General features: G+C 47.2%; 1 protein-coding gene across 2 annotated transcripts in view; it reads left to right on the top strand.

Moving 5' to 3' along the window:
- Positions 1-5,082: 5,082 nt before the first annotated feature.
- shtn3 (shootin 3) overlaps positions 5,083-16,908 on the top strand; it is a 301,957-nt gene continuing 290,131 nt past the window's right edge. For both annotated transcript variants that reach the window (XM_085995197.1, XM_085995196.1), the window contains exon 1: positions 5,083-5,296. In XM_085995197.1, coding sequence (XP_085851323.1) covers positions 5,132-5,296 — 165 coding nt within the window. In that variant the 5' untranslated portion in view covers positions 5,083-5,131. The remainder of the gene's footprint in view (positions 5,297-16,908) is intronic.

The raw sequence follows: 16,908 nt of genomic DNA, 5'->3' as shown, positions 1-16,908 counted from the left end.
TCCTGGACAATATTTATCTCTCAATCAACATCACTAAAACAGATTACCTGGTCATTTTCACATTGCTGTTTGTGGGAGCTTGCTGTGTGCTTTTTGGCTGCCGCGTTTCCTACTTTACAACAGTGACAACACTTCTAAAAAAAAGTACTTCATTGACTGTAAAGCGCTTTGCAACATCCTGAGGTCATGAAAGACGCTATATAAATGCAAGTCATTCTTTTTCATCCACATACTATATGAGGAATCCAGAGACAACTACAGTAAGCATCTGTCCAGCGATCAGACACAGACTCCCTGCAGTCCCAGCGATTGAGCGCAGACTCCCTGCAGTCCCAGGGATTGAGCGCAGACTCCCTGCAGTCCCAGGGATTGGGCGCAGACTCCCTGCAGTCCCAGGGATTGGGCGCAGACTCCCTGCAGGCCCAGGGATTGGGCGCAGACTCCCTGCAGTCCCAGGGGTTGGGCGCAGACTCCCTGCAGTCCCAGGGATTGGGCGCAGACTCCCTGCAGTCCCAGGGATTGGGCGCAGACTCCCTGCAGTCCCAGCGATTGAGCGCAGACTCCCTGCAGTCCCAGGGATTGAGCGCAGACTCCCTGCAGTCCCAGGGATTGGGCGCAGACTCCCTGCAGTCCCAGGGATTGGGCGCAGACTCCCTGCAGTCCCAGGGATTGGGCGCAGACTCCCTGCAGTCCCAGGGATTGGGCGCAGACTCCCTGCAGTCCCAGGGATTGGGCGCAGACTCCCTGCAGTCCCAGGGATTGGGCGCAGACTCCCTGCAGTCCCAGGGATTGGGCGCAGACTCCCTGCAGTCCCAGGGATAGGGCGCAGACTCCCTGCAGTCCCAGGGATTGGGCGCAGACTCCCTGCAGTCCCAGGGATTGGGCGCAGACTCCCTGCAGTCCCAGGGATTGGGCGCAGACTCCCTGCAGTCCCAGGGATTGGGCGCAGACTCCCTGCAGTCCCAGGGATTGGGCGCAGACTCCCTGCAGTCCCAGGGATTGGGCGCAGACTCCCTGCAGTCCCAGGGATTGAGCGCAGACTCCCTGCAGTCCCAGGGATTGGGCGCAGACTCCCTGCAGTCCCAGGGATTGGGCGCAGACTCCCTGCAGTCCCAGGGATTGAGGGCAGACTCCCTGCAGTCCCAGGGATTGAGCACAGATTCCCTGCAGTCCAAGGGATTGAGCACAGACTCCCTGTGGTCCCAGTGATTGAACACAGACGCCCTGCTGTCCTAAGGATCAGAAGCAGGCACACCCTAGGGTCCCTGGAATCAGGTGCAGACTCCCTGTAGTCCCAGAGATCAGACACAGGCACACCCTACAGTCCCAGGTATTGAGCACCCACACCCTGCAATCCCAGATATCATGTGCAGACAGTCTGCAGTCCCAGGGATTGGTGGCAGAAAATCAGAATAGGCCCGAGGGACTTAATGGCCTACTACTGTTTGAATATTTCTACCTGCAGACGCAGACATTGTGTGCAGACAATCTGCAGTCGCAGGAAATCTCTGCACCCGATCACTGGGACTAGAGATTGGCTGCACCCAATCACTGGGACTGGAGATTGGCTGCACCCAATCACTGGGACTGGAGATTGGCTGCACCCAATCACTGGGACTGGAGATTGCACCCGATCACCGGGACTGGAGATTGCACCCGATCACCGGGACTGGAGATTGTCTGCACCCAATTACTGGGACTGGAGATTGTCTGCACCTGATCACTGGGACTGGAGATTGTCTGCACCCGATCACTGGGACTAGAGATTGTCTGCACCCGATCACTGGGACTAGAGATTGTCTGCACCCGATCACTGGGACTGGAGATTGTCTGCACCCGATCACTGGGACTGGAGATTGCACCCGATCACTGGGACTGGAGATTGCACCCGATCACTGGGACTAGAGATTGTCTGCACCCGATCACCGGGACTGGAGATTGTCTGCACCCGATCACTGGGACTGGAGATTGTCTGCACCCAATCACCGGGACTGGAGATTGTCTGCACCCGATCACTGGGACTGGAGATTGTCTGCACCCGATCACCGGGACTGGAGATTGTCTGCACCCAATCACTGGGACTGGAGATTGTCTGCACCTGATCACTGGGACTGGAGATTGTCTGCACCTGATCACTGGGACTAGAGATTGTCTGCACCCAATCACTGGGACTGGAGATTGTCTGCACCCGATCACTGGGACTGGAGATTGTCTGCACCCAATCACTGGGACTGGAGATTGTCTGCACCCGATCACTGGGACTGGAGATTGTCTGCACCCGATCACTGGGACTGGAGATTGTCTGCACCCGATCACTGGGACTGGAGATTGTCTGCACCCGATCACTGGGACTGGAGTTTGTCTGCACCCGATCACCGGGACTGGAGATTGCACCCGATCACTGGGACTAGAGATTGTCTGCACCCGATCACCGGGACTGGAGATTGTCTGCACCCAATCACTGGGACTGGAGATTGTCTGCACCCGATCACCGGGACTGGAGATTGTCTGCACCCAATCACTGGGACTGGAGATTGCACCCGATCACTGGGACTAGAGATTGTCTGCACCCGATCACCGGGACTGGAGATTGTCTGCACCCGATCACTGGGGCTAGAGATTGTCTGCACCCGATCACTGGCGCTAGAGATTGTCTGCACCCGATCACTGGGGCTAGAGATTGTCTGCACCCGATCACTGGGACTGGAGATTGTCTGCACCCGATCACTGGGGCTAGAGATTGTCTGCACCCGATCACCGGGACTGGAGATTGCACCCGATCACTGGGACTAGAGATTGTCTGCACCCGATCACCGGGACTGGAGATTGTCTGCACCCGATCACTGGGACTAGAGATTGTCTGCACCCGATCACTGGGACTGGAGATTGTCTGCACCCGATCACTGGGACTAGAGATTGTCTGCACCCGATCACTGGGACTGGAGATTGTCTGCACCCGATCACTGGGACTGGAGATTGTCTGCACCCGATCACTGGGACTGGAGATTGTCTGCACCCAATCACTGGGACTGGAGATTGTCTGCACCCGATCACTGGGACTAGAGATTGTCTGCACCCGATCACTGGGACTGGAGATTGTCTGCACCCGATCAGTGGGACTGGAGATTGTCTGCACCCGATCACTGGGACTGGAGATTGTCTGCACCCGATCACCGGGACTGGAGATTGCACCCGATCACTGGGACTGGAGATTGTCTGCACCCAATCACTGGGACTGGAGATTGTCTGCACCCGATCACTGGGACTGGAGATTGTCTGCACCCAATCACTGGGACTGGAGATTGTCTGCACCTGATCACTGGGACTGGAGATTGTCTGCACCCGATCACTGGGACTGGAGATTGTCTGCACCCGATCACTGGGACTGGAGTTTGTGGCACCCGATCACCGGGACTGGAGATTGCACCCGATCACTGGGGCTAGAGATTGTCTGCACCCGATCACCGGGACTGGAGATTGCACCCGATCACTGGGGCTAGAGATTGTCTGCACCCGATCACTGGGACTGGAGATTGTCTGCACCCAATCACTGGGACTGGAGATTGTCTGCACCCGATCACTGGGACTGGAGATTGTCTGCACCCGATCACTGGGGCTAGAGATTGTCTGCACCCGATCACCGGGACTGGAGATTGTCTGCACCCGATCACTGGGGCTAGAGATTGTCTGCACCCGATCACTGGGACTGGAGATTGTCTGCACCCAATCACTGGGACTGGAGATTGTCTGCACCCGATCACTGGGACTGGAGATTGTCTGCACCCGATCACTGGGGCTAGAGATTGTCTGCACCCGATCACTGGGGCTAGAGATTGTCTGCACCCGATCACTGGGACTGGAGATTGTCTGCACCCGATCACTGGGACTGGAGATTGTCTGCACCCGATCACTGCAGGGACTGCAGGGAGTGTCTGTGCCCAATGGGACACCCTGTAGTCCACAATGTTTCATTGCACATCCCAACAAATGGCAATTACTTTCCCTGTTAATCTGGGTCAATGGTAGACCTTACTCTCCTAGACAAACAGATAAGTAACTTTAGCAAACAACTTTCACCCCACTGAATAAACAAAGCATTCTATACAGCAAAGCAGCAAATACTGTGATGAGTGCTGTTGGGGTTACTTTTTGACAGGTTTCCTCTTTATTAGGAATGATTGAAGGGGTGGTATTCACTGTCACTTCTATGCCACGTGTGTGGTCAAGGATCACAGAATACAAAAAATATTAGCCTCATTGTAACCCAGTTTTCACACCTCATTGTCAGCTCATCGTTGTTGAGTGATATTTAGTATGATATATACTATTAGCTTTGATAATTAACAGTCTCCCTTCTCCCAATATTCTCAATAGATATACAGAAACAATCGGCACGGTTGGAATAATGCTGAGATTTCCAGAATCTATTCCCATCCCAGGAATATGCCTCTGTCAGGGATTTGCTGAGCTCTCTAAGGACCCATTATTGTGCGCCTTTCAAAATACACCTGATTTTTTTTTTTTTAAACTGCAACTCATCGGTTGAAAGGATTCTTCCACAAATTCTGAACCCACAATGTTATAAAGTCAGGATGAAATAAATTTGCAGAATCATTGTGCAGTTTTTTTTTTTAATTCCTGCTATTCTTGGGAATAAACAAAAGAATCAGAAATCCATGTGTAGCAGGAACGGGGATTTGAGACTGTGTGCGAAAATGCAGTCTGTGATTTCAGAAGTCAGACACTGTCCATGAAACGGCAATGTATTAAATATCTGAAAATGAATGAACATGTCAGCAGCCGTTCCCTCTTTGGAACTGGATCTGGTTTTATTTAGATGGGAGGAAGTGTCCTGTGAGGATGCATCGTGGTACCCAGAGCAGCTGTTGGTAAATTATATAGTGTATCCGTTGTACAATGCGGGGGGAGCCTGATTAATGCCACTGAATTGTGCTCATTAATAGAAATGGGGGAGGGAGCTCCTGTTTAGAATGCGTCGACGTGCAGTCCACAAGGAATCCCCAGGGATGATGTGGTGGGGGGGGGGGCGGGGGCGGCAGGGGGTGGGAAGGAGCCATTCTCTCTGGCAGGAGCCAGCTATTATCAAATAGCAGAGTAGAAGAAAGTGCTGATGCACTACACATGCTCAGTGTGCTCTCTGCTGTCTCATGCAGCTGCCGGCTGCAGTCTGTTCTGGTCGTGGCTCGCTATCATGCTGCCTTGCCCCTCCACCCCGGCTATCAGAGAAGAACAGGAGGAGGAAGAACAGAATGAAACTGGGAAAATGAAAGTGGAGGTAGGTGAAGATGAGATTCTGCAGTCTGCTTGACCCGGCTCCAAAAATAGGATTACATATTGTTTGATATCTGAAAGACCTCAGCCTGTTAATATATAAAAATATTCTTTTATTACAATACTTTAAATATGTAGTAATTGTTCAGTAAAATGTTAGTATTCGATCTGTTTACATGTTAAATACTGAATATATTAATATTTCTTGTTTTACCTGGCCCCTTGTATTCAGTCTTGTCACTGAATGAAAGGCGGCTCACCTTACATCCTTTCAGCTTACACTGCATATAAAATCTATAATTTTTAACAGTCTTTGTAAGCAAAATGCATGTTGAAAATCAAAAAGTATTTGGTAAATGTTAATATTCTGAAGCATTGAGTGATTTTCCATCTCAGTAACAAGGACAGATTGAGTTACCTCAGAAGGATCATTAAGTGTGTACGAGGGAGTCGGCTGGCTGGCTGGTCAGTCTCCCTGTGGCAAGTGCTGGACACAGCACTTTAATCAGGACAGGCTGGCTGCTTTTGAGAGGCTCACTGCAAACATCCTGGGACACAATAAACAGAGCATAATCTGGGGGGGGGGGGGGGGGGGGGAGGGCGGGGCGGAGGGTGTATAAGGGAAAATATGAATAGGGCAAGGGTGGCAGCTAAACAGAATTATTATTCACAAAAACAGACCTTGAACCTGGGAATGAATCTTGATCAAATGGAGATGCTTTCATGAAAGAACAGCAAAATAACTGATCAGAATAAAAGATTTTTTCTTTAAATAGGCAGGAGCTCTCTTTAATTTTGCGCTATAGGTCTCTGTAATAGCAGAAAGATCGTACCGTAATGAGCAGCCACTTAAACTACACATTGGAAATCTATTAAATAATTATTTGAAAAAAAGCATTTATACCTGTAGAGAAAAGGGAAGGAAAATGCATTCTCTATCTATACAAATTATAATTCAGGGAATTATACTAATGTAATAAATTTACTTTATAGATTTTTTTTTCTTCATAGAAGGTGTCTCTTTTCTAAGTTTATGGTCAGTTTTACAGGTTACAATACAAAGGAAGGAGTTTTGATCCCAGCTGCTGGATTAGCCTGGAGGCTGGGCGACCAGAGTGGTGAAACAGTCAGTGTGCAGGCTTGTGCATTTAAATGTTGGGAGCAGCGGGGCCACTTTTTGTTCTAAAGATTTTTTTTTAGGGGAGGGAGTTTTGTGCTTGCCCAAAGACAATGAATATTCTGCATGTTGCCCTATTTATGGTTTTAAAAATGTAAACACATGGGCACACATCTGGGGATCCTGTCTTACTGTAAGCCTCTTAACTCCTTGATGCTGAGTTAGTTTTTTGTAGTTTTCAAGTCATTGCATAGAATTAACAGCTTAGAAAAAGGCCATTCAGCCCAAATGGCCTGTGCCATTGTTTATGCTCCCCACAAGCCTCCTCCCACCCTACTTCATCTAACTCTATCAGCATAACCTTCTATTCCTTTCTCCCTCATGTACTTATCTAGCGTCCCCTTAAATGCATTCGCCTCAACTACTCCATGTGGTAGCGAGTTCCACATTCTCACCACTCACTGTTTAAAGATGTTTCTCCTGAATTCATTATTGGATTTATTAGTGAATACTTTGGCCTAGAAATTGAGTAGCCTTAGCGCCGCATTTGAGGCGCTAGAGGGCCTAGCGCCGGAGTTATGGCCAGTTTAGAAATTCCCTGGGGCCCTAGAATCGGCGGTAGACCGGTAGCGCTGCGCCGGCACCGATGACGTCATCGGTGTGCGCAGCGTCCCGGTTGCCGTGGTGACGGGCCCCAGCGCCGAAATTGAGTTGCGGCCGCCTCGCCCGTGGCAGCCGCAACTAAGATTTTTTCAACCGAGTCTTCCCCGAGTTAGCGCCAGCGCATTAAGGTCGCGCGGCGGCCGGCCGCTTTCCCGCCGGCCGCCTGCCCGCACCTCCCTCCCCGGACTCCTCCACCCCCCCCCCGCGGAACAGATGCGTCTGGCCTGCAAGCCCGGCACTTGTCCGAGGTGCCGGGCTCATTTTTTTCAATATTTGAACGGACAGCGGGCGGGTGCAGGCAGCTCCTCCTTAACTGAAGGAGGAGGCCTGCACTTCCCCAGCCTGCCGCACCGCATCGGGTCCCGCAGCGCCGGATTAGCGCCGCAATGCGGCAGTCAGCGCCCATTGGGAGGCGCTCACGCCCGCCAGTAGCGCCGGCAGCCGTCTGGGCGCAGCGCTACTGAATTTTTGGCGCGCGCAGGGGGACTTAGCGCCGGCGCTAAATTTCCGGCGCTAAAGCCCTGGCGCGGCGCCAACTCAATTTCTAGGCCTTTATATTTATGAGCCCTAGTTTTGGACTGTCCCACAAGTGGAAACATCTCTATGTCGACCCTATCAAACCCTTTCATAATCTTAAAGACCTCTATCAGGTCACCCCTCAGTCTTCTCTTTTCTGGAGAAAAGAGCACCAGCTTGTTCAAATTATAACCTCAGTTCTGGCATTGGCCTCATAGGTCTTTGTTGCACCTTCTCCAGTGCCTCTATATAGTTTTTGTAACATGGAGACCAGAACTGTGCGCAGTACTCTAAGTCAGTCCTTAAGAGCCTTTTGCATTGTTCTGTGAAGTCAGATTCCAGAGGCCTGTGATTTGTGACCTAGCTCCCAACATTTATATTGTTAAATCTGGTTACCGTTGACTAGACGGGGACTCCTAGGCTGCCTTACCTGGGTCTACCTCTGGCCAACAAGAAACAGATTTAATAGCATAGCCATCAAGAGCCAGCTCATGGATGCTGGGCTCCCGGAATCTGATATAAAAACATCAAAAAAGCACAGATGAATAGCTGTTCGAGGGGACTGGGTATCACATTAGTTAGAAGATTGACCTTTCACCAACAAGATCTCAACCTCTCTCTCTGGCAGCAGTCAACTGAGTCTGGGGCAGCCTTAACTCAAGTTACTAGTGGGCAGAATCCCACAGCACAAAACTACCCATAGCTGGCAATCTGACTCAAAAATATTATATTGGTACAGTAGGAAGCACTCTTCTGAGGTTAATGGACTTAGTAATAATCTAGTAATTACTGTGTGGGATATTAATGTACAAAGGCTTGACATATTTATCCAACATTTCTCTGCAAGTTTAATGGAGGCATTAACCCATGAATGCATTGATATCTGTTAAAATAACAATAAGGGAATAGTCACTTTAAGCATTTGCCTGCTAATAATGCAAACAGCAATTTCTGAGCTGATGTAAATTATTCACAGCTCACTCCATGGGTTCCTTATTACTCAATATCTCTTTCAGCAAAGTTAACTTCCTGTTGATACCTTCTTACAAATGCACATAAACTGGACACAGTGTCGTTCAAACCAGGTTGCATACTTAACCACTGTTGCTGACCAATCTAGCAAATAGAGAACACATCTATCTCAAAACATTAGGAGAGATGTTCCCGAGCTCCTGGTGTGCACTAGGGGCTTATATCGAAAAATTGCACACCCCCAATCCACAATTTAAAATGAATGGGCAAAAAATCATGGGCTAGAGGTGCATAATTTCCCTGCATTCGCTCCCAACACACACCAGGAATGCAAAAGTGGAAAATCCCTCCTATAATGATTACCAGTTAATACAATAGACAGTATTGATCATTAAATCTCCCTTTCAAAAAAAAAACAGGAGTCTAGATTTTCCACTTTTTGTGTAATTTAGACCCAAATTGCTATTGGCAGATTTTAGAAAGACTCAAATGGATGTTTGCTGTTTGTACCCAATTTTACAAAGTTAGCTCATTACTATAGATTCAAGTGCAGATTTAGACAGATACAGAGAGCACACTCGTAGTGGGAGCAGAAAGTTGTGTATGAGTGAAATTTTAATGGAAGGGGCAATTAAAGGAGAGTATCAGAATAGGGGGACAAAATTCCTAAAAGCTTTTGAAAAGGCTTAAGAAGACACCTCAACCAATTAGTAACTTTTGCCAAAGCTGAAGGGGCAGAGGACAAAGAAATGACAGATAAAAATGGAAGGGAAGGAAACCCAGGGTGCAGGCATGAGTTTGCACGGAAGTTTTGGAGCAACCCAACAGCAAAAGCCCGGTTTGATGGCTATTGAAGTGGAGGTGATGGTTTGAGGTGCTTGTGAGGAGGGTTGCCCTCTGTGCCACTCTGCAGCACCAGCCACGTAGGTCAGGATTGCAATATATCTGCAAGGAGGTGGAACTAGTTTCAGGCCAGCTGCCCACTATTGTCCCTGGATATGTCAGCCCTATGCTGCATGGCTTTGTCAGGGCCTCTAACTATGGTGAGTGCAGCCAATCATGGTACAATGGCTGCTGATCATCCTGGCATATCTCCTTTCATGCAGTGCCGGTGAAAACATGACATACTGTGATTCAGGTTCTTCTGAGGAATTGTGCAACATTGCAGTTAAGACAGCCATTCTCACATTTTAGCGGTGCCGTCAGGTGTGTTGTCCCTGATTGCTTTGGAAGAGGAGTCTCTCGATACATTAATTGTCTACCAAAAGAAGGTCTGACCATCTCTGTCTGCAGCTGTGGATGTGGGAGTCCCAGTGAGTGGGCACAGAACATATCTCATGTAGGCTGACTTGTCTGACATCCCTCATTAGTTTCTCCTTCTCTTCCAAACACTTCAGATGGTGGGGGGTTTTCATTGGGAAACCCATTAGTGCCAGTAATGCTGGGGGGAGTGCAACAATTAACAAAGATTCATGAGCACTTAGGTACCACCAGAAAAAAAGTGAAAATGGTTAACATTCATATGTTAAGGAATGAAATTACTCGCCATGCCCTTTAAATCAGCTATTGGCACAGATGATCCCCGAGCAAACCTAGACTTGAAGTGCTGCAAGGTTTAATATCAGGAACTATGGTGGACAATGTCCCCATTCCCAAATGCGTATGCTATTAAATTAACCGAGTATTTGAGGTGAATGCTTCCAACACTGCTGCTCACCGATCCCTCCGCCCCCCCCGCCCCAAACCAGGAAACTTTGCAGTGATGCAAAATGGGCGGAGTTCCAGAGAAAGTACACCTACCCGTTTTATGCTGCCAGCCACCCAATTAAAAGCTGCTACAGCAGTCGGCTAGCAGCAGAGAATCCAGACTACCACACCTTAAAACTAACAAACTTTTTAATTCAAATGATTCTCAGATTCTTTCACATGCTCTCTCTAACAGGGTACAGAGATTCTTACTATGCTCTGCTGTAGCAACTTATCAGCCCTTTTGCTGTAAACTAGAACACTATCTACAATGACTTCTACTCCTACAAGACTCTCCAGAGTTTCAAGCATTTGCCTGTAGTACTTCTTTGAATCCAATGCAATGCCAGAAGACATGAACAGTCACTTTCAAACCTTTCAGCGCATTGAAGGTCATCAACAGACTTAATACTTTGACCCAATAATTTGCCAGAACCCATCTTTGGCATCTAGTAGAGAAAAATTCAGCTTTGCTGAGTTTTGTGGCAATATCTTTTGACTGTTGGTGGGGGATAGTGAGACCTCATAATTGCTCAAATTACATCCTTAGGATCAACATAGCTTGCTTGGCTTCACAACTGTCATCATACCGTCATTATAGACGCCCTGAGTATAGTAGCCTCATGGTTATGGTACTAGACTAGTAACCTATATACCATGGGGTCAAATCCCACCATGGCAAATTATAAAATTAAATTCAATGCATCTGGTAAACTGTGGGTTAGCACCAGAAAAAATGCTTATGAAAGTTGAATTGTTGTAAAAAAAATAGTAACTCAGTTGGCTCACTAATGTCCTTCAGGGGAGGGAGCCTGCTACCCATACCTGGTCTGATCTATGCATGACTCCAGTTCCAAACTGTGTGGTTGACTCTTAGTGCCCTCAGAGCAACTAGGAATGGGTCATAAATTGTAACCAGCCAGTGTTGCCCATAATTAAAAGAATACACAGGCCTTGGCGAGGGTGCAGAGGAGATGTATGAGAATGGTACCAGGGATGAGGTAATTCAGTTCTGTGGAGAGATTAGAGAAGCTTGGATCATTTTCCTTAGAGAAAACAATATCGGCTTTGAGTGAAATAACAACAGAAAAGGCTGGAAAAACTCAGCAGGTCAGGCAACATCCGTGGAGAGAAATTTGGGTTGACGTTTCGGGTTGAACCCTTCTTCAAAACTGGAAAGAACAGAAACTTTCTCTCCACGGATGTTGCCTGACCTGCTGAGTTTTTCCAGCATTTTCTGTTGTTATTTTGGATTTCCAACATCTGCAGTATTTTGCTATCGTAATAGGTTTTGAGGGGCTTTGATAGCGTAGATGGGGAGAAACTGTTTCCACTGGCAGGCGGGTTAGTAATCAGAGGACACAGATTTAAAATAATTGGCAAACAGTATGAGGTGCTTTTTTGCATAGTGAGTTGTTATGATCTGGAATGCACTGCCTGAAAGGGTGGTGAAAGCAGATTCAATAGTAACTTTCAAAATAGAAGTGGATATATACTGTGATCAACCACCACCTAGACCGAGGGGTGTGTTGATGCCTGAAGCGGCGGGAATGGAGGACACAAGCACAGTCACAAGATTGGTCTATTAAAAACAGCAATTAGCTGTGTTTTATTTAGAAAACGGGGAAAAAGCGTCACGTCTGGCAAAATCCAAAACAATAAGCCAGGGTTACTTTACCACTGGTTCTTTCTCCAAAAACAATAAGTCAGGGTTACTTTACCACTGGTTCTTTCTCAGCCAGTCCTGGGATCACCTCCTCAGGCTCTGGCCTTCTCCTCAGGCACTGGCACTGGCACTGGCACTGGCACTGTCCTCTCTCAGGACCCCATTTCCCTGGCACTGGCCCTGAAGGGATGCACTAGTTTACCTTTTGAACTAGTGAGCTAATGGGTAGATTTGCCTCAGGTGTGTTGGAGGTGGGTGTGGCCTTCACCTGAATTGGAGTAAGAGGGGGACTTTGTCTCCATCTGGTGGCCACATACCGTCCATCACACCTCAAACCACCCCCATAGCTCACATATCCCCCCCTCAGCTCCGACCTCCGGGGAGGGGCGCAGGCAGACCAAAGGGCCTCACATCAGCACCAGTACATTAATATCACATCATCAACATTACGTTAATATCACGTCATCTTCACATTAATATCACATCATCGTCACATTAATATCACATCATCATCATCGCGTTAATATCACATCATCATCACGTTAATATCACTTTATCATTACATTAATTTCACATCATAACCTCGCATTTCATTGCACAAGCCCTTGTTTTCTGGCTATGCAAATCTCCATTTTCCTGTATCGCGCACACATCAACAATGCCATCCTCCACTTTGGTCAGTGATCCACAGTTACCAGCATCTGCTGTCTTGTTCACTGCCACATGTGCTGCGTAGGCCCAAAGAAACGAGCATCTCTTCATACAGCTCGGACATACCATTTCCTGATACTCTACATTCTCGGGCAGAACGGCACCAAGATGCCTTCTATGGAACCAATCTTCAAACACCACTCTCTGAATCATTTCATCAGGGGTCTCATCCTCAGGATCTGGATAAGGCCTCTTGCAGGTACCGTACAGTCCAAAGAAGTTGTCATTATATTTATTTCCAGAATTTGTTTTTTCTCTTTCTCCGAGAAAACTTGCACTGCAGAACATTTTCAACGTGTCACTCAGATTGTGATGCCTCCATTGCAGATAGCTCTCAACCCACGCATCGTCCTGCTTTAGTCTTTCACCATCTCGGGAATTATCACACCAGAAACCACAGGCGTCTGTTACTTTGATACAATCCATTTCATCAGATCCGTCTGGACATTGCTCAATACCATCACAATGTAGAAATCTGGAATACCCTGAGAGTTTCCACCACATGTCCACTGAAACATATTGATTTTTCCATCAAACTCTGAGCTCTACAATGCTCAGCCAATTCTGCAGTCAACAGGTACAATTTCTTCCCACATATGCTATATATTGCTTTCCAAGGTGGGAATTATTTGTTCTTCCACCATTTCAACAGCCAATCCTGCTGAGATTAACTGTTCATTGATACTGATAATTGGATTATCAGTTTCATCTTTAAGTTCCACTACGTTTCCAACCTCCACCTTTAGGAAACCATTCTGTGCTACCATGCTATACATCCACTTAAATAAGCTTGCCACTCTTTCTTCTCAACAGTCCTGGATTTCAGACACTTATTCATCACCAGGTTTTTCATCCTTACTATTGCATCCAGAGACCAGCTATCCAATACGGGTTTCACACCTGATACCCTATAAATGCCTTCACTTTTCATGCCATAACTCTCAATGTAGTCAATGCACTCTCGAAAAACTGCTGGCAGCTGGATCCCATCATACAGCATAGTCCTCTCAGCAGCCTCGGCTAATGGAACACCAAAGATTGGCCTGAGGGAAGAAGGAGTATCCACCGGAACTGCTTCCTGCTCTGGTGCAGGCTTCTTCTCTTTCCACTGCTTAACAACATCTGCTGTGGTTATATCTTTGGACTTTTCTTCCTTTGGCTTCTCTTTGACCTTAAAGTCTTTTTCTTTCTTCTTGGAAAAACTAGGCTTTTTGAAGACATGGATACCCTTTGGCCTTTTCATCTTTGATGGGCTCTCTGCTTCATCACCTGAGCTGTCCTCTTGGGAAGCCGCAGACCCCTCGGTTCCCTTTTCTTTCTTTTTAAATTTGCCTTTTTTCTTTGCATGTTCCTTTTCATCGTCGGACACTATGTCAACAGGCTCACCTAATATCGGGTTGGCGGGTGCTGGCGGGAGGTTGTTCAGCTGAGGCATTTAGCCGCTCCCGTAGGTTTTCCCTCAACAGTTCATTGCCACGGCACTGTTCCTCAAGAATTTTTTTGTATTTGTTCATGTTGGCCATACTGGCCCTGATAAACTGCTGCAAAAGGGCCTCCATCGCTCCACCAAAGGGTTTTCAACAATGTGTGCTTTGTCCTCCCAGCCACCAGAGGGCTAAAGCCAGCATTCTCCACCATATGCGATCAACCACCACCTAGACCGAAGGGTGTGTTGATGCCTGAAGCAGCAGGAACGGAGGACACAAGCACAGTCACAAGATTGGTCTATGAAAAACAGCAATTAGTTGTGTTTTAATTTTAGAAAATGGGGAAAAAGCTTCACGTCTGGCAAAATCCCAAACCATAAGCCAGGGTTACTTTACCACTGGTTCTTTCTCCAAAAACAATAAGCCAGGGTTACTTTACCACTGGTTCTTTCTCAGCCGCTCCTGGGATCACCTCCTCAGGCTCTGGCCTGGTCCTCTCTGAGGACCCCATTTCCCTGGCGCTGGCCCTGAAGGGATGCACTAGTTTGCCTATTGAACTAGTGAACTAATGGGTAGATTTGCCTCAGGTGTGTTGGAGGTGGGTGTGGCCTTCACCTGAATTGGAGTAAGAGGGGGACTTTGTCTCCATCTGGTGGCCACATACCGTCCATCACACCTCAAACCGCCCCCATAGCTCACAATACTTAAAAAGGGAAAATTTACATGGCTACGGGGAAAGAGTAGGGGAGTGGGACTAATTGGATAGCTCTTTCAAAGAGCCGGCACAGGCATGATGGGCCGAATGGCCTCCTTGTGTGTTGCATCATTCTATGATTCTATGTTACCTGCTGTATGGATTTACTCACTGGAGTCACAACCTCTGTTGAAACTAATTCAATGCAACTACCTGTATCTCCATTCAGTCTATTCCAACGTGTTGATAGTTTTCTTGGAAGTCAGTGGTTCATCAGATGTCTTATTGTTAACAGTATTATACATAATAACGTGGTGCATCAGCTACCAGCACCATCTGAAGGTTTCATTTATGACACATTTCTGCATTCAACAATGTTGGGACATCTTTATCTACAAGTTGCAACCCAAGATTGGATGCCACTCCTTCTCTGGTAGTTCAGTCTAAGTATACTAATTGGATCTGTTGCAGATCTGTGATATAATTTTAACTTAGCTTTGCTCCTTTGGAGAGAAAGCTGGTCTGGATTTCCCATAGCGTTCTTTCATTCTTCGAGTAGATTGCAAATAGCTGCATAATCTAACCTTAACAACTACATTATTATTGATCCTCATTGCCACAAACATTTTTTTAATAATATTAGTTTTTCATATTCGCCACTGCTTCAATTGGTATGTGTTCTTATGATCTTGTAATTTGGTTCATAAGTACAGCTAATAATAAATTAATAATACTTGCATTTATATAACATTGTATCACACTGAGACATCTTAATGTACAGCAGCCATTCTGCACCAGCAACGTCACACAAACAGCAAGAATCGCCACTTGAGCAAGACACTGAGAGTGTCCAGTGCCTGCGGAACATGCCCTAACAAGCAATCAAATCCTTTAAGAGAGGAGTGAAAACTGGCTGAGAAAATCAGTAAATGGGCCTGGCCATATGCTCTGGTTCTATGAAACAAAGGACCGGTGTAAAGTGTTTAAAGAATAATCAATAAATACAGATTCAGGGTTTTATTAGAGAACCTCTGCTATTTTCTTATGGAAGGTTCCAACATTTGTATTCTGAGTCCTGATGTTAGAGCTGCTACAGTGAGAATTACCCCAGTGGGAATAAGGCAGACTCTGCTTAATTACATTGCTTGCAAGCCTCGCAGGAGGGGTTTATGAGCAGAATGTTGTCTGGCTGTTAAGCTCAATGAAGCAATTTTGTTAAGCTGGTGGTTGTTATTGGAAATTCTCAGGAGAAAAGCTCTCGGAGTTGATCGGGGTGGGGTGGGGGGAGGGAGGGGGAGTCAGGTGTTGACAGCAACCTTTGCTCCACCTGACACACCTGGGCCATATTCTCTCTCTTCCGTGCCTAAAGGCACATGAGACAACCCGTTCCTTCCACTGCTTTTTACATCCAGCATATTGTGCTCTGGGTTTTTCCGTAACAAAGATGCCTTTTTGTGTGGTCAGGTCATTAGCATGACCAGGGGGACAAGATGTGATGGAGGGGGTCACCACTCCACTCCCATCGAACGCAAGTACCCCAGTGGATGTCAACCCAATAGAGGCCAGAGCACTATTGTTATTGATTGCACTAGCCAGGCAGCCACCCTGTGTATGGCCTTTTCCACCCACCAGCTAGAGGCAAGCAATCCAGCGGCAATAGAAATATCACCAAAAATATCCCAAAACATATTCAACCGGCTCCAACCCAGTGAAATTGGCTGGGGTCACGGGTGCAGGGGCCCTGCCGAAGCTCAACTGACATTTAAATTTGCTCCATAGAGAAAGAACTTAAATTTAAACACTGGGGAAGAAATTCATTATAGCCCAGGAATAGGCGGTAACTTTTGAAAAATTAGCGGCAGGCGCTAATGCTTCAGACTGCATGCAACATTCAGTCTCATTGCACAAAGAAAGGATTTGAACGCTAAATTAAGCGCTAATGGCCTAGCTCAGTTGCGTTGCACTTGAAGTGCGCCCTGGAGATGGAGCACGCGGTGTCCGCCGGCACGCTTGTGTATTTCCGCGACCGGTGGGCGCCGCGAGGACTGGAGTGCATCATCAACCCGGCCAACACAATTTTAATTTGATTTGTTTAAGTTTCATT

The sequence above is a fragment of the Somniosus microcephalus genome, chromosome 8 (assembly GCF_052327205.1).
Source record: "Somniosus microcephalus isolate GS21.2 chromosome 8, FLI_Smic_1.0, whole genome shotgun sequence".
NCBI lineage: Eukaryota > Metazoa > Chordata > Chondrichthyes > Squaliformes > Somniosidae > Somniosus > Somniosus microcephalus.
This window is presented reverse-complemented; position numbering and strand designations above follow the sequence as displayed.